General features: G+C 39.0%; 1 protein-coding gene across 2 annotated transcripts in view; it reads left to right on the top strand.

The window, feature by feature from the left end:
- The window catches only part of LOC119727957 (lissencephaly-1 homolog), a 34,214-nt gene that overhangs the window by 5,279 nt on the left and 3,815 nt on the right, over nt 1-25,120 (top strand). Inside the window, exons 3-10 of one of the 2 annotated variants that reach the window (XM_038200041.1) lie at nt 12,639-12,717; nt 15,702-15,983; nt 16,885-16,981; nt 18,521-18,695; nt 19,881-19,977; nt 20,904-21,035; nt 22,257-22,289; nt 23,305-23,406. In XM_038200041.1, coding sequence (XP_038055969.1) covers nt 12,639-12,717; nt 15,702-15,983; nt 16,885-16,981; nt 18,521-18,695; nt 19,881-19,977; nt 20,904-21,035; nt 22,257-22,289; nt 23,305-23,406 — 997 coding nt within the window. The remainder of the gene's footprint in view (nt 1-12,638; nt 12,718-15,701; nt 15,984-16,884; nt 16,982-18,520; nt 18,696-19,880; nt 19,978-20,903; nt 21,036-22,256; nt 22,290-23,304; nt 23,407-25,120) is intronic. The other variant, XM_038200047.1, reaches the window with a different exon arrangement.

The following is a 25,120-nucleotide window of genomic DNA, read 5'->3' as shown; positions in this document are numbered from 1 at the left end:
AACGAGTGCAGGCCAGCTAGACTGGTTCCCTTACCTTACAATTTTGTGGCATCTATAAATTGATCCATTTTATATTTACTGGAGTCAGGGAATCAAACTTCTTGAGCATTTTTGTTTTTCTTGGTTTTTCCAGCATTTTCGAACACAAAACTTCAAACATGTCAGTGTAACAATATTTGATCTATTATACTAACCCCTCAAATACATGTAATTCATTTCTGAAAATTACAGCAAAAGCCAATGATACATGTACATTCTCTTTAAAAGTTTCAAGGATGTACAAATGGCATGCACTAAAAAATCTGTTTTGTTATATTAACAGTACATGTACTATACACACTTGTTCATGTAAATTGGTCAGCCTGCTTTGTTGGCACTTGTACAACATGTTCCTCATAAATTGAGTACTGTACATGTACTGTATGGCCGTAAAATTTCATGGCTTCCCAAATATGCAATCCCATGTGCCAATAGATGAACCTAACACTACGGAGTGCAAAGTACATGAACATGTACATGAACATACTGTGCAGTAGCACAGCATTGAAAGATAGTGGATGGTTTGACAAAGGCCTGGTTTATTTTAATCTGTCTGAAAGTGAAAGATAAATGTGTCCGTGGACTGATTTAAACTTAAGAAGCATTTGATCGAAGTTGTCTAATGTTGAACACTGGAGTACATGTACATGTACTGGTACATGATACATGTATCAAATGTCACATCAATTGGTCAGTCTGATAATTTATTTCAAAACGTTGGATTTGGACTGGAGTTTATTTCATCTACTGACATTTTGTACTAGTTTGAAACAAATCAAGTCAATGTGTACCGTACATGTAGTTTGCAAGCTTTGTATTTTAAAAATGTGTTATTAGTACGGTAAATCTTTGACCAACAAATGTAAACATCATCACCACTTTGGAGCTAATTTAAATTTCAGAAAATGTTCTAGCGCCCACTGTAACTGAAAATGAAATCAAATTTTAGAATTGGGGTAAATTTTGGAAATTGCTTTTTTACCATTATATTTATAGACATGTACATGTACCGGTATGCATGTATGTACCATACATGTATGGAATTCACTTCTTGATTGCTCTAATTAGGGTTCACTTTTTTCCATCATTCGTTTTTGGTCAATAATTTACTTCCATCAGAATTCGCCATTTAAAAAAAAATGAAAAATGCATTGATTTTTACTAACATTGATACACACACCTTCACAGAATATTTCATATCACAGATACCCGGTACGATGTCTTTTCTGTGTATTGATACAGAGAGTGCAGTTTTCCAGCTTTGCAAAACATGGTTTTCATGTACAAATTGGATGACAATTGATCCTTACAACAGTCTACATACATTGTACGTGTGTGTGGATATGCGGATAATAGCCACATACAAAATCACATTCAAATTTTATTCCGTCTGTCACATATGGTTTTCCGGCGCGCCGGTGACAACGTGGAATGAGTCATGGCATTGGCATGTGCCAAGTGCATCTTGAGCAGGTACGAACCGCGATGCGCCGTCGTTTGCGGCGCGGGGAATTAATTACATACACCCAATGGGTCTGAACTGCAGACAAGCTGTGCAAAATCTTGATCGATGAAAGAGAGACACATGTATTGCATACACACATGTACATGTTCAAGTAGTACAAAACTGGGTGTGCGTCGAAGGCCTGTAGTACTAGTATTGTACTGCACAGTATGTGGGCCATTGTGAATTGTACAACCGCTCACAAAGCTTAAGTTCGATAACCCGCAGAGCTACATAGTAGACAATTTCCTGGCTTTGTTGAAAACCACAACAGGCATTCAGAAATACTGATCCAAGTTGGTATACAAATGGAAGTTTAAAAATGTATGTAAATGATGTTTCTCTGTGCATCCAGTATACAAGATTGATACATGTACAATGTACTTGAAAAACTGAATACCATGTAAATTGTGTTGCTCTGTGCAGCCAGTATACCGGTGCAATACAGTATTACCAGTATTTTGTACCATACCCGGTAGCAAAATTGTGTTCATTGCCTTCGTGAATTCTGAGGTCAAACTTTTGTTGTGGAATATTTGAAATATTTGTGGCGGTGTTCAAGGGGTCAGATTGAGTAACAGAATAATGCGTGCTCTGTTAAATGTATTTGGCAAAGTACTACCAGTATCTACTGAACTCACTAACCCTGCTGAATCCAACAGGATCCAACTATGTCATATACTTGATGGAGCCTGTTGGATTGAGCAGTAAACCCCTAGGGTACATTCCTGATGCAAAATGTTGGATTCAGCAGGCAACTGAACCGGATTATAACGCCAAGTTGGACTCTGTTGGATTCAGCAGACAACTGACAATAAGGCACAGTGGATTGAGCAGGAAACTCCGGTTCTAATTGACTCTGTTGGATTTGGCAGGGTAGTCCTGAGGAACTACCGTGCTAGGGGGTTAGGGTTAAAAAGTAGAATGTGAAATACATGGAGTTTAACTACAAATTCCACTCAAAACACATTCATTACAGTAATTTGGATACCAGTTCAGGTATAGTTGGACTCCCTATTATCGCGGCATCCCTATTATCGCGGCATGGGAAATTTCTCTTTTTACAGTGTCAAAACTCCTTTATCCAGTTCACCAGTCATCTAGGATTTTCTACCGAGTTGTATAAAAAGGACGATTAAAAAATGTTGTGTCTTTCGGGACTTTTAACGATTTTAATAAATATTAACGTTTTCCAAAACTTGCAAAATTTTCCCTCACCGTGTCTGCTAAAAGGTACCGTTTATATTTTAACATAAATCTTTAATTGCGCTTTGTCCATGAAAGTTCCATTGTCTGGTTCCCATTCTTCAGCTGCAAATGTAAAATGAAGTCGAACGACGATATTTGCAGCGCGAAATCGTAACAACTTTTACGGGATCAAAATAAGCACCGCGCGTTAGCGAAAATAAAACGACACACCGTGTAAAGTGAATGGCGCCCTCAATCGCCGATCAGTAGACTTGCCTCAGGGATTTGTGTTCTCCTTTCGGGGGAAGGGCAGGGTCTTAAGGAATCATCCTGCAGACATTTTGTCTTTAATCAACTTGAACGTTACAGGGAAAATATCAGACTTTATTCAGGGGGTGTTTTGGTCAAACATAAACTATGAACAAAAAAGTTGGGATCATTATATAAACCACTTCCCGCATACCGCGATAATAGGGAGTCCACCTCCGTTCGCACACGCCACGCATGTCTATTTTCACAGGCATCGTACACGAAATAAACCACACCACCCGTCAGATTTTTTTATATTAATTTAAAAAAGAAGAGTTATACTACACATAAGACAGGACAATTCTGGAAGGTTAGTGGGCAATCTCTATTCCGAACGAGAAACGTGATAAGTACCGCGATAATACGGCGTTCCATCCTACTTACAGCTTTCCCGCTGAAAAATATATCAAAATTGTAATTTCTCCTTTTTTCTAGAATTTTTTTTTTTTTTGAAATTTTTTTTTTATTGACTTGCATTCTCTATTATAAGAATTTGTCAATGTCATTGATACTTCCCGCAAGCTTATCAAAGTCCATTTCATTTCAGAAAAAAATCCTAAGGAGCTACAATGTATCCCTCAACTTGTTCCGAGAAAATGTCTGGAAATTTTGTACAAGCACTTCATCATTTAGCTCTCCAGCTCCTAACGCACTGTGCAAAAGCCTCTTACCATAAGTTAGCAGATCCTTATTGAGAGACTCTGGAGAATATTTGAAATGACACCGAATGGACCCACCTGCATTGGGTATGACGTCAGTAGGCTGCATGTCAGAGAAATTGCTGCTTGTTCCAAGAATAGTTACTTGCTTTAGACAAGACTCACTCAAGGAACAAGTCCCCAGAGAACAAAAAATGAAGAAAAAACACAATGTCTAGAATGACTTCGGTTTAATTTGAAGCTATGATAACTGTCTCACGATATGTCTAGAATGACTTCGGTTTAATTTGAAGCTATGATAACTGTCTCACGATATTTTTTAAATTACACTTTGTACATGTATGTAGTAACCCTACCCTCGTAGATTGTTCAAAACCCATCAGGACGTTTAGGAGGATTTTGCAGGATTGAGGAAGGCCAAGGTATGGCTTGATGCACCTTCAAAAGGTACAGAGAATGCACAGGGGGTACAAGTACCATTGGGTTTCTGGACAATGTTGGAATTTAGAAGTTTCAGGAAAAAACTTACCAAAAATGCCTCTGAGGTTATTAAAGGCACGGTAAAATACAACATTCAGCAAAAAACAAAACTACCAAATTAATATGAACAACTTACTTGACTGTACAGTGAATATGTACTAGTCACAAGTATCCTGTGAAATCTAACGACTTTTTCAAATACTGCCCCCAATTTACCAAATTTAGTTAGTCCACTTTTTGTTTGCAATCGGTTTAATACACATCCGTGGAACAGGTGCAAGCCAGCTAGTCTGGTTCCCTGACCTGACAATTCCCTGTCATCTATAAATTACTCCGTTTCCTCTGAAGTAGGGTCAGGGAACCAGACTACAAGAATGACACTCTTTCCTTGGTTTTTCCAACATTTACGGTATGAACACAAAACTTTAAACAGGTTTTAGTTGTAAAATACTTAAAAGAAAAATTATAACAAAAGCAAAGCTTGTGTTGTACACTACCTTTAACTTAAGTACAGTGTACATTTGTGTATCATCTTTTAAAACTCTTCGAAAGCATCCAAAAGTGACCAATATTTGCTGGGTGATCTGACTCTGGGCAGTTTAACTAAAACTTCTGTCCTGTTCTTGAGCCTGTTGAATTCATACTACTTGTTTAAAATCAGCAAGCTACTTTTGTTATTGCCCGTTTGTTTTTTTATTCTGTTGGGTTCTGTAGTGCTCGCCAAATAACTTGCATCAAGGTTAGTGTTGAAGAGTTGCAAATAACAGGTATAATGTGCCACGTTCCATCAAATTCTGCCAAATGTAATCAGAGTCCATTAGACACAGATGCTCTGCAAAACACAATACACAGATCTGCATGCAGTTGCACTCGTCCAGTGGTGGTACTACAAAGAAAATGTGTACATGGTACAGTGAGCTCGTTTGTGAACATTTTACACTCAAAACATGTGCCAAGTGTTGAGACAGATGGAACTGAAATTGGTTCACTGTAGTCCTTAAATGAACATTGTGACATGTTAAAATAAAGTGAATACATACATGAATACATACAAATGTACATGTACGGTACCGGTACATGTTGAGGCTGCTCTTACATGTACCGTATCTCACACGAACTTTTTGTGTTGTATTCATCCAAAAGTCTAGACCTGTACGATATTGTACATGTACATGTACATGTACATGTACATGTATGTATGAATGCATACATGTACATGTACATGTATTACGGTATGTGTACATGTACTTTATGTACATGTACATGTACATCATTGCATAGGCCATACCGACCTTGAGACTGCATTATTACAGGTCCAGGGTTCTGGGGCACTTTAATAATTGGAAGAATTGTCAAGGATATATTTTCATTCATAGTGGCATGTACAGGTACCGGTACGGTACAGTACGTGCATGTGTGCCTGGCTATGCATGACATTGTCATGGCAAAATGCCATAGCGTACAGAATGTACATGTACCGTACATGTATTTGACATATGTAAGTTTACAAATGTACATGTACATGACATACATACATGTTTGCTCTCAATCTCATCTCTGATACATGTACATTCATTACATGCACAATGTACGTAAGTCATGAAATGTATTGTTTCAATTACACGTCGATAACAGGCACGCACCGAGGGAGAAAGGTGTACACAATGTACATGTACACGTACACATGCAATGTATGTTAATTCACTAAAACTATTTGTATTTTTTTGTGTTTCATTTTTCTGAAATGACATGACTGTCAAGTAACAAACCCAAAATCAAATTGAAATCACTCCTGGAATAAAGGACATTTCTTTTAGAATTTTAGAAAATTACTATTACAATGTACCGGTATGTCCTTTTCTGTCAAATAATTGGTCAAAAGGTTAGTTCTCTTACCGGTATACATGTAGATGAACTTTCTGAAAATAATTGTTGTCGAGAAATTGAAATCACTCTTGGAATAAAAGAAATTTCTTCTAGAAATTTAGAAAATATTATTTTGTCATTTTCTGTCAAATAATTGGTCAAAAGGTTAAAATGCTCTTAATAAATGGACTTTCTGAAATATAAAATTGTTGTTGAGAAACATGTACACGTACAGAGATCTGCTTATGCATGTAGTGAACTACGTAACTAATGTAGTACAGTACGGAGGAAGAAGCGGAGCCGGGCATTGAACTGAAATTCCTCGTCCGGAAAATTTCACATGAGTGAGATAGGATTGACACATGCTAGCCATATTGCTTGCAACAGTGGAAACCTCTGGCATGCTGCCTTTGAACAGGACTATCAGACTCAGAGACAAGCCTACACGTAATGCCATTGAGACACAAATGGCACGTCATTAGGCCGGTGAATAATGCACGTGACAGAAATTCTGAAAACCTTATGGGTCTTTCGTTCCGACATCTTGGACATGTAGGCCTACTGGTACATTACTGAAAAACCTCTTCTCCTTTTATCTTCTTTTTCAAATAAACCGCAAAGGAAAACTGACTGGGTGCATTCCAATCTTGAAGTTGAATAAAGAAATTGACTGGAGCGGGGTTTGAACCTACGACCTCCAAATTGCCGTTCCTATGCTCCACCAACTGAGTTGTCATGCAGCCCTAAATGTAGTTGGTGGTTCTCCATTATAAATGTCAATGTCTTCGTTTTATTTATTTTTTTAAGAATGTGACCCCACCCAAATTAAATTTGTCGCCACTTGCAAGATTTACTTAGGAATATTTGAAAGCAATTTTTACAGATCTTGTACAAATGAAGTTGACAAGAAATGTTGACATTGTGACATTTTGCCCTTGTAAAAACTGCATACATACATGTACGTACATGTAGGCCTATAGTGTCAAATTGATGTTTCAAAATATTAAAAGAGCCTGTCTTTTACTGCATCTGAAAACTGATCAGTACAAAAAATATGAAGAAAAATAAACGTGTGGTAAAAAGTTTACATTATGCAAATTGAACTTTATCAACAATATTTGTTAAAATTTCCCGAAAATATGAAAACCTGAAACATGTACATGTATGTACATGCAGGCCTACAGCCTTCTAGAACAGGAAGAAGATTTTAATTATTGAACATTTCTATCAATTAGCTAGTCGGTTTCTGTTCCCTTTTTTGTCTATGGTGTACATGTAGGCTGTTCATTGTAGCATGTCAGTGTTAAAGGGAAGATACATTTTGTACAAATATCAAAAAATGAAATAATCAAATTATAACGAAATATCTTACTGGACTGTTAGTGAATGACAATCTAAAGTACACTGTAAAATCGTGGCTCCTTGTGTGCTGACATTTTCAAGAAAACTTGTATTTTTCCAATGCTGGTCGGCCGACCATCGTTGGAGAAAACTGGCTTTTTTTCAAAAACTGCTCCTACCTTTTCATCTTTAGTCATTCTGCATTTTCATACTTTGCAATTGATTACACATCTGTGAAGGGATACAAGCCTGCTAGACTGATTCTCTTACCTACAATCCCCAAAGTCTATAAATTGCAACGTCTTATCTTAAGTGGGGTCAGGGAACCAGACTACAAGAACATGAGCTGTTTTTCTTGGATTTTCCAGCATCTCCGAACTCAAAACATGAAACAAGCTAGATTAACAATATTTTCTATAGCACACTAATCCTCCAAATCCATTTACAAATGTATTTCTGAAAATTGCGGCAAAAGCAAATTCCCTTTAAAAACTGAAGTCACAGCTTCAATTTTTTTTTGGCCAATTCAGGTGTGTCCTACAGGTACATGTACACTCACAAGGGCTTAGTGCTTTCCATAAAGAAAACAATTGATGTTTCAGCAGTACTGGATTTTAATTATCTAATGGACTTACTTGGGGAAAGCTATCAAAAATTGAAATGAAAAAGTATGGATGTCGACAAGTTTATTTTTTTCCTGATTGTGTCAGGCCATCCGTATACATGTACATACTCTGTCATGTGTTTGCATACTGTACCGGTACATACAATGCATCTCTTTCACGCATTGATCGATGTTTGTCAGATTTTTTGCATGAACCTGAATTCCTGCCTTTTGTGTAATCGCTTGACCCAATTTCCACTGAATAAACCCAATTCACGCTGGCATTTGAGCAATTGTAAATATTAACTCCTCCACAACCACGACCGTCACATTAATGTCAACAACAATTATCATACAGCGCTATAACATGGGCATGTACATGTCCATGAATGCACATGTAAATTGTACATGAACATGTACTGAACATAATTTGTTTTATACATGTACCAACATCATGCTGTACATGGAAAGTGCAACTGAGCACATGTAAAAAAAAAAAAAAAAAAAACACCTGTGCATGTACATGTACATATACATGTACTTGTATGTTGACTATGAGACTATGCACATGCTGTACAGATGCATGTAACATACACTGGTACATGTACATGTACATGTACACAATGTACATGTACGCTCTTGTGAATGCACATTTTAAGAAAAGGTTTTTTTTTTAAACATAAATTTACCCTCCTATGCAAACATACATTCTGTGCCAAGTACAGTCAATTCAGTCAAAATCAAACAAGTGACTGTTTTCAACAGTTAAACATTCCCAGCCTACATAAAGCAGAATTGACTGGCTGGGACTGATCCTACAGCCATGCTGTGACTTCTGGTGAGTGATAAACCAGCTGTGATCACAACTTGCCTGCTTTGTCTGTTGACCCAGTTTGATTAGTCACAGTGCTTGCTTGACATTATGATCTGACTGCTGGTGACTAGCCTTTGTTAAAAGTATACATGGGGAAGTGGAAGTAAATATTGACTGTCTGTGACTGTTTAAATAGCAGGAGGGCCAGCTAGACTGCATATTATTTATCATTGTAGAATGCTCAGATGGTTAAATCTTAGCTGTTTCACTAAATTTCTCATGTACAATGTACTACACTTCGACTATTTTGAGCGCACTCTCAGAATTTGATAAATGTACATGTATTGTATGTCATCCAGTCTTCATGTTGCTCCATGATCTTGGGGAGTTCAAGCTGTGATGGGTTAGTGTCTCGTTGAAGTTGGTCTAGTCACCAACAGCCGCCTCCCCTGCCACGTTGGCAAGGCAAAGCCTCGTGGGAAGTGGGAAACAAAACTTGAGTGTGAGAGCTTCACAATGTTCATTATGTTAAAAACACAGTGACATATTGTTAGCATTACATTGTACAAACCCCTAGGTATACCGTACATTGTAGGTTGAAATCGTCTTGAAACACTTGAGTGTTAAAGGGAATATACATCATTTGCTTTTGCTGTAATTTTCAGAAATGGAGTATTTGAGGGGTTAGTATAATATATCAAATATTGTTAACCTGACATGTTTGAAGTTTTATGTTCGAAAATGCTGGAAAAACCAAGAAAAACAAAATTGTTCAAGTAGTCTGGTTCCCTGACTCCACTAAAGATGAAATGGATCAATTTATAGTTGCTAGAAAATTGTAAGGTAAGGGAACCAGTCTAGCTGGCCTGCACCCGTTCATGAACATGTAACCAATACCAAACAAAATTTGGACTGAAAAAGGTAAATTTGGAGCAGTAGTTGACATATAGTTAGGTTTTTCCAACGGTGGTCGGCCGACCACCGTTGGAAATATATACAAAAATACCATTTTCTTGAAAATGACTTCACACCAGGTGCCATAATTTTACAGGATGTTTTAGACTGTCATTTACCAACATCCTAGTAAGGTATTTCTTAAAAACTTGGTAGTTTTATTTTTCAATGTTTGCAAATGTTGTATACAGGTATATATTGCCTTTAAGGATAGAGTTTCATAATGTTCAGTACAAACACAATGTATGTCAGAAGAGAGATTTGTCCGGATATTTCCTGAATTAAATTTCAAGATTTTTTGGTCACAATTTTTTTTTTTTCCTGTTTGTCAGGATTTTCGCTGCTTTGAGGGTTTTTTATGGTTACAATTTTTTTCCTGTTTTCAGGATTTTGGCCAGGGTTAAAATTCCTGATTTGGGGCTTTTTTGAAGAACCCTTTTGAAATCTTGAGTGTTTTACTGTAATGGTGTTTTTACATACCGGTAACCTGCTAAAGGATTGGAACAATGAACTGCCATCCACAAAAAAAGTTACTGTCAACAAAAAGTGGCAATAAAGCGCAGCGACTTTACAGTTCAAATGACATCACTGTCATGTGTCTGCATATATTTATATATATGCGCAGTTTTTATCTTTCGAATATATAGCAAAAAGCTATTTTTGTTTGATGATTGAATATTCGAATATTCGGTATATTCAGGACAACCCTACGAACTTCAGCAATGCTCTGTACACACAAAACTTATTGACACAGTACGTACCATGAAGCCTACCGTATGCCACTAATGTGCGACATGAATATGTTTATGGCTAAGCGAGATCATCGGGCAATACATGCACATCATGTCAGTGCACATAATCACTCAATGTGCGATCAGACTACACTACATGTACATTGTATCACCCATGAATGTCCTACTCCTACTCATAAATTCTGCCCAGTACATCAGTTAGGATGCATCATAGCATGTTATGCATTAAAGGGAATATACATCATTTGCTTTTGCTGTAATTTTCAGAAATGGATGGAATTGGGGGGTTGGAAATATAAAGCAAATATAGTTACACTGACTTTTTGGAGGTTTTGGGTTCGAAAATGCTATAAAAACCAAGAAAAACGATCATTTTCCTGTAGTCTGGTTCCCTGACTCCATAAAAGAAGAAACAGAGCAGTTAACATACATTAGGGAATTGTAAGGTCAGGGAACCAGTCTAGCTGGCTCGTACCCGTTCATAGGTTTGTAATCGATTGCAAACAAGTGCAATGGTCAATTGGGGCCAGTATTTGAAAAAAAGCCAGTTGTTTCCAACGCTGATCGGCCGATCAGCGTTGGAAATTGATACAAAAATACCACTTTTCTTGAAAATGACAGTATACCAGGTGCCATAATTTTACAGGATGCTTTAGACTGTCATTTACCAACATCCTATTAAGGTATTTCGCAAAAACTTGGTAGTTTTATTTTTCGATGTTTGCAAATGTTGTATATTCCCTTTAACATGGAATTGATTCAACTCTACATGTTGCTACACACTGTACATGTAGTTTGTACAGTGGTACCAGCATGCAGAGAAAGATGCAGGCTACTGATTTTAACCTTTCCAAATTAGACATGTAAACCATTGACTTTTATAGGCTTCTTGTCGTAAAGTGAAGTGTTTATTTTCCTACTGTGCCATACATGATAGATGGCAGAACCTTGTTATCTAATGGTACTAACAAACAATGTACGTACATTTGTACACAGTTTTCATACGCGCTATTATTGTATTAACACGTATAAAAGACAACAAAAAAATTACTCAACAAGTTTCATGGCAGAAACTCGGCAGGCATTGTACATGTTTGACGGTAAAATGTAGATCATGGCATTTACATTGAACATGTAAGTTCGTGTAGTACTTGTTTTATAGAATACAGGGCGAGTCAAAAAAAGCGAAACCCAAATGTCGGGACTATTGTTTTAGTGAAGTTCTGCATGTAGCACTTTCAAAATCTACAACAATCATTGAAATCACTCATATACTTTCCAAGTTACGGAATTTTAAACACAACCACCATTTTATTAGTTCTGTCCACGCATCACAAAAAAGGTTTGCGTTCTTTCAGCAAAACAATTCACAAAAACAATTCACACACATCCCTATGTGATTTGTTTTCATTTTGCTGAAAGAACACTTACCTTCGTGTGATCCGTGATCACACAAACTTTAAAACGGTGGTTGTGTTTAAAAGTCCGTAACTTGAAAAGTACATCAGTGATTTGAATGATTCTGGTACTAAAAGAAAGCTGATGAATTGGGCTTTCATATCCTAGATTTTGAAAGTGCTTACAGAACTTCACGAAAACAATGGTCCCGACATTTGTGTTTCGCTTTTTTTGACTCACCCTGTATACACTGTACACATATGTAACAGCTCTATGATGTACAAAATGTAAGCAAGTGCTTCAAAATTATTGTTCCTTGTTATTCATGGCATTGTTAAACATGGTGTACATGTACATGCAACCCTCATATGATGTTACATTGTAACTGTACATTACTTTTTTTATAACTTGCTACCATGTTGTAACATGTAATTCACATTTGGTATGCTAACTATTGCCAAACACAATGTGGTTTTTGTTATGAAACCAAATGTCTTTTCCCTGTCCTTTTCCTTTTTTTGAAAATTTAATCCCCGACACAACAAAAGAAACACGCTGCAATCGGCGAATTTTAACACATCTTCACCAGTGTTATTCACAATGACTGTGAAACTGGTCCACCAACATATCAGATTTCATGACGTTTCAGTTCCTTGTTCCTGTTCACTGCGAAGCCCATAACTGATTCCTTGAATTTTGTCTACTTCTTTTCCTTTTTTTGTTTCCCCAGAAATAAAGCTATTGCAGATTACCTGCGATCCAATGGCTATGAGAATGCCCTGCATGAGTTTCAGAAGGAGGCAGATATGGTAGGTGCTGTAATAGGTTTGGATTCTATTTCAATAAACCATTGCTATGATGTCACACTATTGTTAAAAGTGTGGATTCGGATCTACGAATCTCTTACACTGGTCACAAAGTGTGGATTCGGAACTACGAATCTTTAGTAAAGTGTGGATTCGGAACGACAAATCTTTAGTAAAGTGTGGATTCGGAATTACGAATCCACACTTTGAACACGTCGGACAATTATTTTTCTCCATAATGAGCATGAATAGGACCGTCTGCGTGAAAATTTGCTTTCCGAAAATTACCAATGCATTTTCACTGTCGGATTCTCCGCCGTCACTGCAAAATTTTAGTCAGAAAGAAATCGTCGTCTGAACTATCCATTTTAAAATGACTTGGTTGTACGGGTGTGGCAATACACATGCTACATGTACATGTAAACACGCCAGGACAAAATGTTGCAACCTGACGCCACTTCTGAGTCATTTCAAGTATTTCCTAACACAATTGGAAACATTTCTCAGTCCCAGATTCATGTCTTATCGTCATTTTTGCAACGAATGACCTTCATCGAGATGATATATGAAGAAAAAAGTGGCGTCAGGTTGCAACATTCTTTCCAATACTTCTGTTGACGCAATGGTTTAAGTTGGAGAATACACTCGCAAGTGTGGATTCTTAATTTACGATTTACGAATCCACACTTTCTCGTGTATTCTCCTTAACATAAAATGGTATTATAGACCGTTACCATGTTGTGGCCATCTTGATTTTTTTCCCATTCAAATCAACGTAACCAAAGCAAGGCTGGAAGGAAAAATAGTCTGGTTCCTTTTTGCACAAAAAACCTCATCATTCAGTACTGTTATTGGATACTGGGAACATGACTGAAGTGGTGGCAGCATGATAAAGGTCTAAAGTACAGTCAGTATGTTTTTGATACCTGGTAATACCGAATGATGTTGTCCAAGTACCAGTGACATTTCTTCAGCAGATTTCCCCTCTTAAATGTGTGCAAAGGTCCTTTAAAGCTACCGAAAATTAACTGGCGTAATTATTGATAAAAAACATGCTTGGTTGAAAGATAGTAAGTGGACTAAACTCCCTGTGAAATTATTCTTTCTGGGAAGCTGTCATTTTGAAGTAATCAACGAAAGAAGGCCTTTCCAACGGTGCGTCTTAAGACGCACCGTAGGAAAATTAAATTAGTAGTTCGTTTTGTTATTCGGCGAAGCGCGCACAAGTATTGGCACGATGCACACGCACGCGCGGTTGCTATAATCGTCGGATCAGTGCGCGACGTCGCGTATAGCTGCAATTCAAAACAATTCCAACATGATTCAGTAAATTTTGATATGAAATTGAGATCCTAGAAAGCTGTTTTTCTCGGAATATACAGCTGAAGCTTAGCTGAAACTTCATCAGGTTAGTTGTTCAGTATCCTTCATTAGATTTTGAACACTTTTGTTGCTTCAAACGAACAAAATGCACAAATTACAAATGATGGACTACATGTACATCTTTAATTAAATCAAACCTTTCCCAAATGACCTAATAGTCTGCCAAAAAAAGCATTTGTTAATTTATTTATTTAGTGCATGCAACAGCGGAGCACCGCCAATTACAGGAATGGAATAAAAAATTTTTTTTAATGTATGATTATAACGACATACCGTGATATTATTGTGACTGTATATCGAGGACTCTCAAAATCCAGTACCGCACAAGCCTAGATGCTGTAACTTGGGGTTTCCTTGACGTCATCAGTTATTGCCTTTTTTGAGTAAAGACCTACCGGTACATGTAAACAACAAATGAGAACTATCCAATATTTGTTTTCCAATTCAGTTCCGTTTATTTAATATTTTGGTAATTTTAACCCCAGCACTGCCCATGGCCAAATTTATTAGTCAGTTGATTAAATTGTTATCTACGACGTTCACTATTGACATCGGTTATGTTTAATTTCTACCAAAGTGACCTTTATGCATGGCAACAAATCACAAACAATAAAAGATGTGGTTGTTTACACGTTCCGGTATGTCCATACCTTTCACAGTGATGGAGGTCTTCTAGTACATGTATATTGCAATTGCCTGATATACACTTTTCCCTTTATGCCTCAAATTTCAGGCAAAAAGTCGGAGTCCACTTACATCCCTGCTTTCAGTCATTGTATGACTTCACATTATTTCGCTTGTAAACAGAATCATATCATACGTTTTGGTATCTAAATTTGAAGACACTTTCACATCTTTATTTGATTTTTTTTTTTTTTAAAGGAACCACAAAGGGAAACTGACCAGACGAATTATAACAATTTATTGAAAAGTTGAACAATGAAATTGACTGGAGCAGGGTTTGAACCAACGGAGCTATCCAGCCCTATGTTGGCGGTTTCCCAATTCGTCAATGTCTTTGTCCAAGGGGCGCTAGTCAGAAGCCATAGACCTGTATATGCCATGCAGCCAGAAATCACGCCCAAAGTCACGATGCAGACATGGGAAATACATGTAACAAACGCGGTTCACTCGGAGAAGATACGGCTTTTTAACTACAAATTTTCAAATGAACCACTGAGGAGAACTGACTACGTGAATTATGACAATTTATTAAAAAGTTGAACAAAGAAATTTAGTGGAGCTCGGCTTATTTTTTCTGAGTCCCTTTCGGATTGCCATAAGGAAGATGCCCTTAACCCTAACAGAACTCAACCCATCAAACCCCAACAGCATGTATTGTTGGAATCTGTCAGGATGGGTACAGTACCCCTAAACTGACAGTCTTTTACATTGGGTTGGCACATTCAGAAATATGTGTGTGCAGTTTCCCATATGGTGTTGGAATTTGCCAGGATGGGTATTGTTCCTAGTAAATCATGCTAGGGAGTTAGGGTTAAAGAATGGGCTAGAAATTTCAGTGCATGGTATGAGAATTTTATGGTAAAGTTACAACACATTTCATTACTAGTTTCTTTGTTTTTCAATTTTTTCCTCCCTCCCAGCCTGGCGACGTGGAGAGAAAGTACAACGGCCTCCTGGAGAAGAAATGGACGTCGGTCATCCGGCTACAGAAGAAGGTCATGGACCTAGAATGCAAACTGAACGAGACGGAGAAGGAGTATACCATGGGCGGACCGACCAATCAGAAACGCTCGCCGACGGAGTGGATACCGAGGCCGCCCGAGCGCTACTCGCTGACCGGCCACCGCTCCACCATCACCAGGGTCCTATTCCACCCAGTCTTCAGCGTCATGGCAACCTCCTCTGAGGATGCCACGATAAAGGTCAGGGGTCAAATTTTGTGGAACTGCTAAGCAATTTCCTAAACACAGGTTATTATTTGCTTGGCAAAAAAATAAATGTTGAGCAGGTTTACCTTAACTGGGGTCAGGGGCCTCTCTCCTCAAAGAGGAAATGAACCCTAACCCCCAACTTAGTTTTACTAAGTAGAAGACCATGTCCGTCAAAATCTATCACTCACTCTGTTTCAAATAATGCTTCAGGACCGAATCCAAAATCTACAACTGGTGCTGGTGGATTTTGATGGACTTGGCACATGGCTTATCTGCCAAAATCCCCCAAAATGGTTAAGACGAAACAGAGCAATTTATAGACTTTTATTCCCTTTATAGGGAATTGTAAGATCAGAGAATCAGTCTAGCAGGCTTGTAGTCTTCACAGGTGTGTAATCAATTGCAAACTAAATGCAGACGAACTAAATATGAAAAATTAGTCGGCCGACCAGCGTTGGAAAAATACAGTTTTTCTTGAAAATGTGAGCACACCAGGAGCCATGATTTCACAGGATGCTTGAGACTGTCATTCCCTGAAATTCCAGTAGGATATTTCGTGATAATTTGATCATTTCGTTTTTTGATGTTTGCAAATGTTGTGTCTTCCCTTTAAGTAATTTTCTTAAACCAAAAGATATTTGCTACGTGTAAGTAAAGAACAGGATGCTTAGTTAGGGTCAGAGGTCAAATCTCATAGAACCGCTTAGTTTTTTTTTTTTGTGCACAGAAAATGTTTGATTTGCAAAAAGCTGACACCTACATGTAGATAAAGGTCGGAGATTAATCGCATGGAGAACCTAAACATTGAGTTAAAAAAACCACTCTGATTATCTGGCATTTCTTTCTCACTTTTCTATTGTTGACAAAGTTTTGTGCTTGTCTGTTTTTGAAGGTTTGGGACTACGAGACGGGAGATTTTGAACGCACACTGAAAGGTCACACGGATATCGTGCAGGATATATGCTTTGACCACACAGGCAAGATATTAGGTGAGTCCGTATTTCTATCTTTTTGAATTTGCAGTTGAATATTTAAATAAAATGTCTTCGTCAAACAACTAAACTTTCCAAAACAAAAACACTTTAAACCCTTTAAACTGTAGTGATACGTTTTGAAAATGCGGATGAGCTCATTAAACCCGGACCAGACGCAACACAGTGTGTCAGGTGTGAAAGTCTGTGGAACCTAGCTGCATTGAGCTATCAACACCAGTGCATAAACGGCCAATTCTGAGACTATGAGAGCTAGTTGAACGGCATTGAATAACACCACAGTTGTAACAGACTCTGAGGCAGTTTGGCCTTGAGATTTTGACCTGATGGATGTTGTTACACTTGGTAAAACAAGTAAAACAAGTGTTGCATGTTGTTAAGATTAGCAGGGTTTCTGGCAAGTATACCCTAGGGGGTCAGGGTTATACTTTCAGGATCTTAACCCTAACCCCTAGGTCCTTTCAGTTAGGAACCATCCTCAATCCTCCAAAATCCTCCAAAATTTTGCACTTGTGTTCAAATGAAGGATGCCCACTGCCTCAATCCTTCAAAATCCTCTAACAGCCCTGCCTCTCAAAATGCATTCAGCCTCAATCGTCCAGAATTCTACTCTTCTTTAAACACCATTCATCCTCAATCCTCCAAAATCAACCGATACTGAATGTCCATGTGCGCTCAATCCTCCACAATCCTCCAAAATTGTATGCATGTTGCATTCATCCTCAATCCTCCAAAATCCTCCAAAACGGCCCAGAGGACTTCGGAGGATTGGGGAAGGTTAGGGTTTTAATTGATTAAAGAGGTTGTGGAATGCTCGAAGACATTTCCGTCATTTTTCGGGTATATGTAGCCTAAGGTGTGATGAAATAAAAACAACTATTGTTTCTGTCATGAAATGAGTACAAAAGGTACTTTTGAGAGATGTTTCTCAGGTCCTGTTTCGACCCGAACGTGCAATTTGTGTAAAAGTCGTCGTTGGGGGCAGCAAACAAAACATAGTAAATCGTGACGTAATAAACAGGACTCCCTATGCAGCGTAGTATAAACGAGTCCTGTTTATTACGTCACGATTTTTCTGATTTTACGAAGAACCCGACGACTGTTGATTTCAATTATGCCCTCGACAGCAAATTACTCGATGAATTTCAATTTTATAAACATATAAACCCACATTACAAAAGAATGGGAGTTTGTCATTATGATCTATATGGGTCTACTCTACAATAAAAAAATATAAAAAACAAAACGACTTTCAGCATTCCACAACCTCTTTAATTGATGCACGTATTTTTGTCAAGGGTGTAATGTGATCTTGGACCTTGGTAAAAGTACTTTGAAAAATGTTCCGCCACCACTGATTGCCTCTTTTAGTCTATATGCTCCAGAGTCCACGACTCCAGACTTTGGAGTGTTTTGTCATGGAAACTAACCGGCTAGCCACTTCACTGAGAGTACAGTAGATCTAAGTACTTCCAAGCTGACATCCTTTTTGAAGTCTGTTTTCTCCCTTAACCCATCTCTCTCCCTTTCTCTCAGCCTCATGCTCGGCCGACATGACGGTCAAACTCTGGGATTTCCAGGCCTTTGAGTGCATCAAGACGATGCATGGCCACGACCACAACATCTCCTCCGTTAGCTTCATGCCCACCGGCGACTTTGTGGTGTCTTGCTCCCGGGACAAGACCATCAAGATGTGGGAGGTGGCTACAGGGTGAGCATAGAATTCAGACTGGCCAGTTTCGATTGGCCTCCTTTGAACAAAATTATAATTGGCCATTTCAAGTCCAGCTCTTACAAATAATAATAATAGCAGGCATTTATATGGCGCTTTTACGCCGCAACAGGATATCAAAGCGCTTTTACAATTATTATTTTTCCTGTTTCAACGGGCAAACACTCCTGAAACCTCAGCTCCCTGGGGAGTATACAGCTCGATGCTTCCTGTTAGGCGCAAGGAAACTAAATCAACCACAGCAACCATCTCTGCCCTCACAGGTACCCATTTACTCCTGGGTGGAGAAAAGCAATGAGTGACAAAGTGTCCTGCACATGCACCATGACCCCAGGCTGGACTCGAACCCACAACCTGCAGCTTTACCGGCAGACCACAAATTCTCTCATTTTTGATGAAAACAGCAACAATATGCCTTTTTTCCCCTTGTGTATTAACCCTCCTTTTGTTTGATCAGTCACAGACAGTCAAACATTCAATCCTGTTCCCCTGCCATGCCTTTTATGCAGGCTAGTCACCAACAGTCAGATCATATTTCTTGTAGACACTGTGACAGTCAATTTCAGTCAACAGACAAAAGCAGGTGACTGGTAGGCACAGCTGGCTTACCAATCACCTACAGTCAAAGCATAGCTATATCAGGTTTCATAACAATCACAGCCAGTCAATCCTGCTTTATGAAAGCAGGGAGCACTCAACTGTTAAAAAACAGTCACTTGATTTATTTTGACTGCTGGGCTGACCTTGTTGAAATTGCCAGCCAGAGAGGGAACGTTAAGTACTGTCCAGAGAAAACTTATCATCATTCTAAAAGCAAGAGGGGCTGACCTACCGGTACATGTATCTGTCCCAGCTGTTTTTCTTAATAGCAAAATCATAACATGACAAATTAAAAGAAAGTTAACACGATACTTGGGTTTCATGTTGTATTTAGAACCTTACATTTTTATACCCCAAATTCTGGTCTTCACAGACAATCGTATTTGAAAAAAGCTGTGCCCAAAGTTTAATGGCTTGTAAATACAGTGAAAATTTCATTCAGCACTGTACATGTAGAAAGTATTACCAAAATCCAATATTGATATTTAATCTTTATTGGTGTTGTTCCTTTATTGGTGTTGTTGGCCTTATCTTGAATTTTCTTTTTCTTTCTGCCTTCCTCAGCTACTGTGTGAAGACTTTTGTTGGTCACAGGGAGTGGGTGAGAATGGTCAAAGTGAACTACGATGGCTCCCTGTTGGCTAGTGCTTCCAATGACCAGGTAAATCATAGCCTACCGCCACCGGTAGTCTACAATGGGTAAACCCTTTGCAAAGTGAATTCGGTGACAGCCATTTTCTGAGGTGGCACTACGGTGGCACCAGGCTCGTGCGAGTTGCACTCAGGTAATACGCACTCACCCTGGGCTCCTTCGACCAATAGGTCTCGTTCAAATTACGTCATTTTCTACAGACCAGCCACTTGCATCAGCATTTTGAGCGTCAACTTGCATAACGCGGATCAGCTGTATCGTATTTAGAACACATTTCAAGCAACAAGCGCGCGTGTTTGGAGCATTTTCAAAGCTGCGCAATGCGTGGTTGATTGCGTAAAATACGCAGTTGCCGTTCTCCTACAGAGATGGCCGTCATTGAGCGAGCCCTGCAGGGTTAACATTGTGTGCGCGCCTCATATTTAAGAACGCATGCAGTTTGTGCTCAAGCACAGCAAATCCGCAAAAATGGCTCCTACTTTTGTTCGCCAGATTATACTATAGGCTGACAGATAATTTTTCAAAGTGCAAGCATGGCTTTTTCAACACAGAATAATTGTCTTCACCATTTACGGTTCTGGCTTCTCGGCACATCTGCTTTTGTATTTTGCGCCTGGTTTTCTTTTAATTAGAAGTGCATACACGGTAAGGGCAAAGATGGATTTTTCAGTGACAAATTTCAAAAAAATTCCCTTTTATGGATTTGACTATGTCTCTTTGATGTTACCCCATTAGATTTGTAATTTGTTGAGCACCCTTCCTAATGTAACAGATTGCAAAAGAAATTTTACAGCCTTTGATTCCAACAGATTGCATTAGATAAAACAAAAGGCCTTGTGTTCACTACTCAGATCGACAAAATTCCAAGATAAATTAGCTGATATTTGAAGGGTAAGTGCATTGACTCCTGGGATATTTTTGTTTCTTTTATACAGACTGTGCGAGTCTGGGTGGTGGCCACCAAGGAATGCAAGTTGGAGCTGAGGGAGCATGACCACGTGGTAGAATGCGTCAGCTGGGCTCCTGAGTGCGCTCATCCCACCATCAACGAAGCCATTGGTGCAGAGGTAAAGCTCAAATCAAACTTGGGGTCGGGGGAGGGGGGGATGTAGAGGTTCCCCAATCGTGGCTCTGTCTTCGGCTTTGGTTTCAGGAGATCATAGGTTTTCTGAAAATACTCACTGGGGCCATGCATCGGAACCGAGAACCCGACTGTTGATGTCAGGAACTGGTTCCAGATTATGGAATCGAGTACCAGTAACCAACTTTAAATATTGCTTAGTTACTTCTCAGACAATTAAAAAGAAAGGTTTTGAATGTCATTCGTCACTTCAACCCCACTTACCTCTCTCCAGCTAGGAGTATAAATGGGTACCGGCATTAGCTGGGGAGTAACCTGCGATGGACTAGCATCCCATCCAGGGGGAGTAGAAATATTCTCAGTCGTTTCATGCAACTGAAACCAGAAATATACGCCGGCCTGATGGGCTACATTGGCTCGTGACAGACTTCACTACTATTATACACTTGTATCTTGCTGTATTGACACACCGATGTACATGAAGTAGGATAATCCTACGGAACTTTATGAACAATCTGAACAACAACTTCCAAGATTCCTAAGTGTGGGGCTCTGCAAGTGCTGACTGAAAAATTGAGAATTTCCCCGACACTGAAAAAAATAAATAATGCAGCACTTTAGAAAACTATTTACCACACTGAAAATGAGCAGTGGCATTCTTATCTACCCCTTAACGCCGGTATTGTTCGACCACGGACAGCTGCACTATGAGTGGAGTGTGTACGTGCAGGCATTTGGCCACTGTCTATGAATGAATGTGGCTCTGCAGCAGGAATAAGGCTATAGCAGTCCCCCAGCTTATCAAGTTTTATCGAGCTGCCTGTATAGTCATAACCTGGCGTCAAAGGGTTAAATGCAAAGCACATTTTACGATGTTTGGCACATAGAGAATCATTGTAAACCCCCCCCCCCCCCCCCCCATCCCTAAAGAAAAGTTTCCCAATATTTAACTTTAAAGCTACCATTTGGAACTGGAGTGAAGATCTTAGGTTTTTCCATTCAGTTTGGACATTCGAGGCTTTAATATAGCTGGAGGCTGTGAAAAATTGTTCATATATAATGTACAATTTATATTTTTAAAATCTTCTTCAGTTTCGAATACATTCAATAGCATGTTTTCTTCTTTTAACCCTTTGATTTCTTGAAATAAGTAACTAGTTTGTGGTGAATATCTTCAAAATTTAACACTCGCTTCCTCTTCCTAAAGCTAACCGTGTCTAACAATATTGACGGCAAGCAGGTAATTGTAATAACAAGGAAACAAATTTGCATGAAAAACGATAACTTTGCATGATTGTTTACGTTTGCAGTAGCACAGTGTAACTGGTGTAAGGTTCCCTCCTCACAACATTTCTTTGTTGGTAGTTATGACTAGTCTTCCGGGCACTCTACTCTTTTGAAGGCATCTATTGGTCACATCTGTTTTGCTATCACCATATTTTGCCAACCATCATTAGGGCCGTGCTTCAGAACCAGGTTCCCAACGGTTGGTGTCAAGAATCGGTTCCAGATTATGGGATCGGGTACCCGTAACCAACTTTACAAATTGCTTTGTAACTTCTCAGACAATGAAAAAGAAACATTTTGCATGTCATTTGTGGGGAACTTTTCCAAATGAAAACCAGGGGTTTAGGGGTGCTGTACCCATCCTGACAGATTCCAACAAAACATGCCGTTTGGGTTTGATGGGTTGAGTTCTGTTAGGGTTAATAATTGCACTACACCAATGGTATCAGTACACCAGCATGCTATGTGCATGTGCAACACCCCTTTCCTTGTATTTCGTTTTATTTTTAAGTTAATTTAATTGATTTTTTTTTCTTTATTGATTTGTATAAACTGTCTGAAACCGAGGTTCTCCATTCACAGTGGCATTTGACCCATTTCACTTAACATTTTCTCTTGGCCTCAGGTTTTTTTAATGACCTCTTATACATCTGGGGAGTCGGGTTGACGTAGCGGTACTTTCAGGCCTTCCACCGCTGTGACCCGGGTTCGATCCCTGCCTGGGCCAATATGTGGATTGGGTTTTCAGTCCCTGCCGGTACTTGATTCCGTGGGTTTCCCCAGAATATTCTTCTGGGGTTTTTCTACCACATCTAAAACAGTCCTTTCTTCACATTGTCTTCTCTTTACTGGCCCCATGGGAGAGCAGTGGATTCCACTGAATGGGCTACCCAGTTCAGATAATTCAATAACCATTGCCAATATAATTTACACTAAAAGTTACTTAACTGTTAATTTGTATCTGGCAGACTAAGAAGAATCAACGCTCGGGTCCATTCCTGGTGTCGGGATCACGAGACAAGAGCATCAAAATCTGGGATGTCAGTGCTAGTGTGTGCATCATTACCCTGGTACGTAGACATTCTAGAACTCTCATCTTATCCCAGGTATCTTTGGAAACCTTTGGGTTTGCCAATGGAAAAAGTGTACGAAGCCACAAAGCTAATTCCTTACACCAGCATATAGGCCTATGTAAATGTAAAGTATTAAAGATATAGTCCATCATTTGTAATTTGTGCATTTTGTTCGTTTGAAGCAACAAAAGTGCTCAAGGTCTAAAGAAGGATACTGAACAACTAACCTGATAAAGTTTCAGCTCAGCTTCAGCTGTATATTCCGAGAAAAACAGCATTCTAGGATCTCAATTTCAAATCAAATTTGCTGAACCATGTTTTGAATTGGGCCTGAATTCAGCATCCGAGACACGTTCCCACTGAGCCGATTGCAGCTACGCGATGTTGCGCACTGATCCGACGAATTATAGCAACTGCGTGTGCGTCGTGCCAATACTTGCGCGCACTTCGCTGAATAACAAAACGAACTACTAATTTAAACTTCCTACGGTGCATCTTATGAAGCACCGTTGGAAAGGCCTTCTTTCGATGATTACTTCAAAATGACAGCTTGCCAGATTGAATAATTTCACAGGGAGTTTAGTCCACTTACTATCTTTCAACCAAGTATGTTTTTCAACAATAGTTACGCCAGTTACTTTTCGGATGGCTGCAAATGATGGACTATAGCTTTAACCCTAACCTTCCCAAATCCTCCAAAATCTACTATGTCACACAAATGGAGCATTTTGAAAAGATTGAGGCTATATGGCAAAAGATCGGTTGATTTTGGAGGCTGTTCCTTGTGTTGTTCATGATTAGCCATGCATAAATTAAGGCCGAGAAATCATCCGCACCTCAAGAATCATGCCTCAACATACCCAACAGTGATTGTTGGAGGATTTTGCAGGATTGAGACAATGGTCGCCCCTCCACTGAGCCAAGTCCAGAAATAACGGAGGATTTTTGAGGATTGAGGCTGTATGAAATTTGTACATGGAGGCAGTTGGAGGATTTTGCAGGATTGAGTGTGTATCCTAGCAAAAAGGCCTAGGGAATTAGGTTTCAAGACTTAAATAACAGCGACTGGGCTCAACCTTCAAATCCAAAAAAATGTCCTTCAACATTTCGCGATGGATTTTGATGGACCTTGGAGGGTTAGGGCTAATCCCTCAAACATCCAACAATAACCACTCAAACCAATGGTAAAGAGGCCTAGGGAGTTAGGTTGCAAGACTGTTCAATAACAGCGACCAAGCTCAGCCTTCAAATCCTACAAAATGTCCTTCAACATTTCGCGATGGATTTTGATGGACCTTGGAGGGTTAGGGCTAATCCCTCAATTATCCAACAATAACCACTCAAACCAATGGTAAAAAGGCCTAGGGAGTTAGGTTTCAAGACTGTTAAATAACAGCGACCAGGCTCAACCTTCAAATCCTACAAAAATGTCCTTTAACATTTCATGATGGATTTTGATGGACCTTGGAGGGTTAGGGTTAATCCCCCCAGCATCCAACAATAACCACTCAAACCAATGACACCTTCGGTTTTGAAAAAAAAGAAATCGAGATCAGGTTGTAGTAAAGTAATAGTAGCTTTTCTTATAAACACTGGCATTTGAGACTAAACAACTCTGTGCAATTAGAGGTGCAAATGATATTATAATTAACTGATTGGCTCATTTTTAATCAACAAAAGCTGGATTACAAAAGTGAGAGGGCTGGAATTT

Source organism: Patiria miniata, unplaced genomic scaffold (genome assembly GCF_015706575.1).
Source record: "Patiria miniata isolate m_02_andy unplaced genomic scaffold, ASM1570657v1 HiC_scaffold_1, whole genome shotgun sequence".
NCBI classification, from domain to species: Eukaryota; Metazoa; Echinodermata; class Asteroidea; order Valvatida; family Asterinidae; genus Patiria; species Patiria miniata.
Note: the sequence above shows the minus strand (reverse complement) of the source record. Positions and strands in the feature narration are given on the sequence as shown.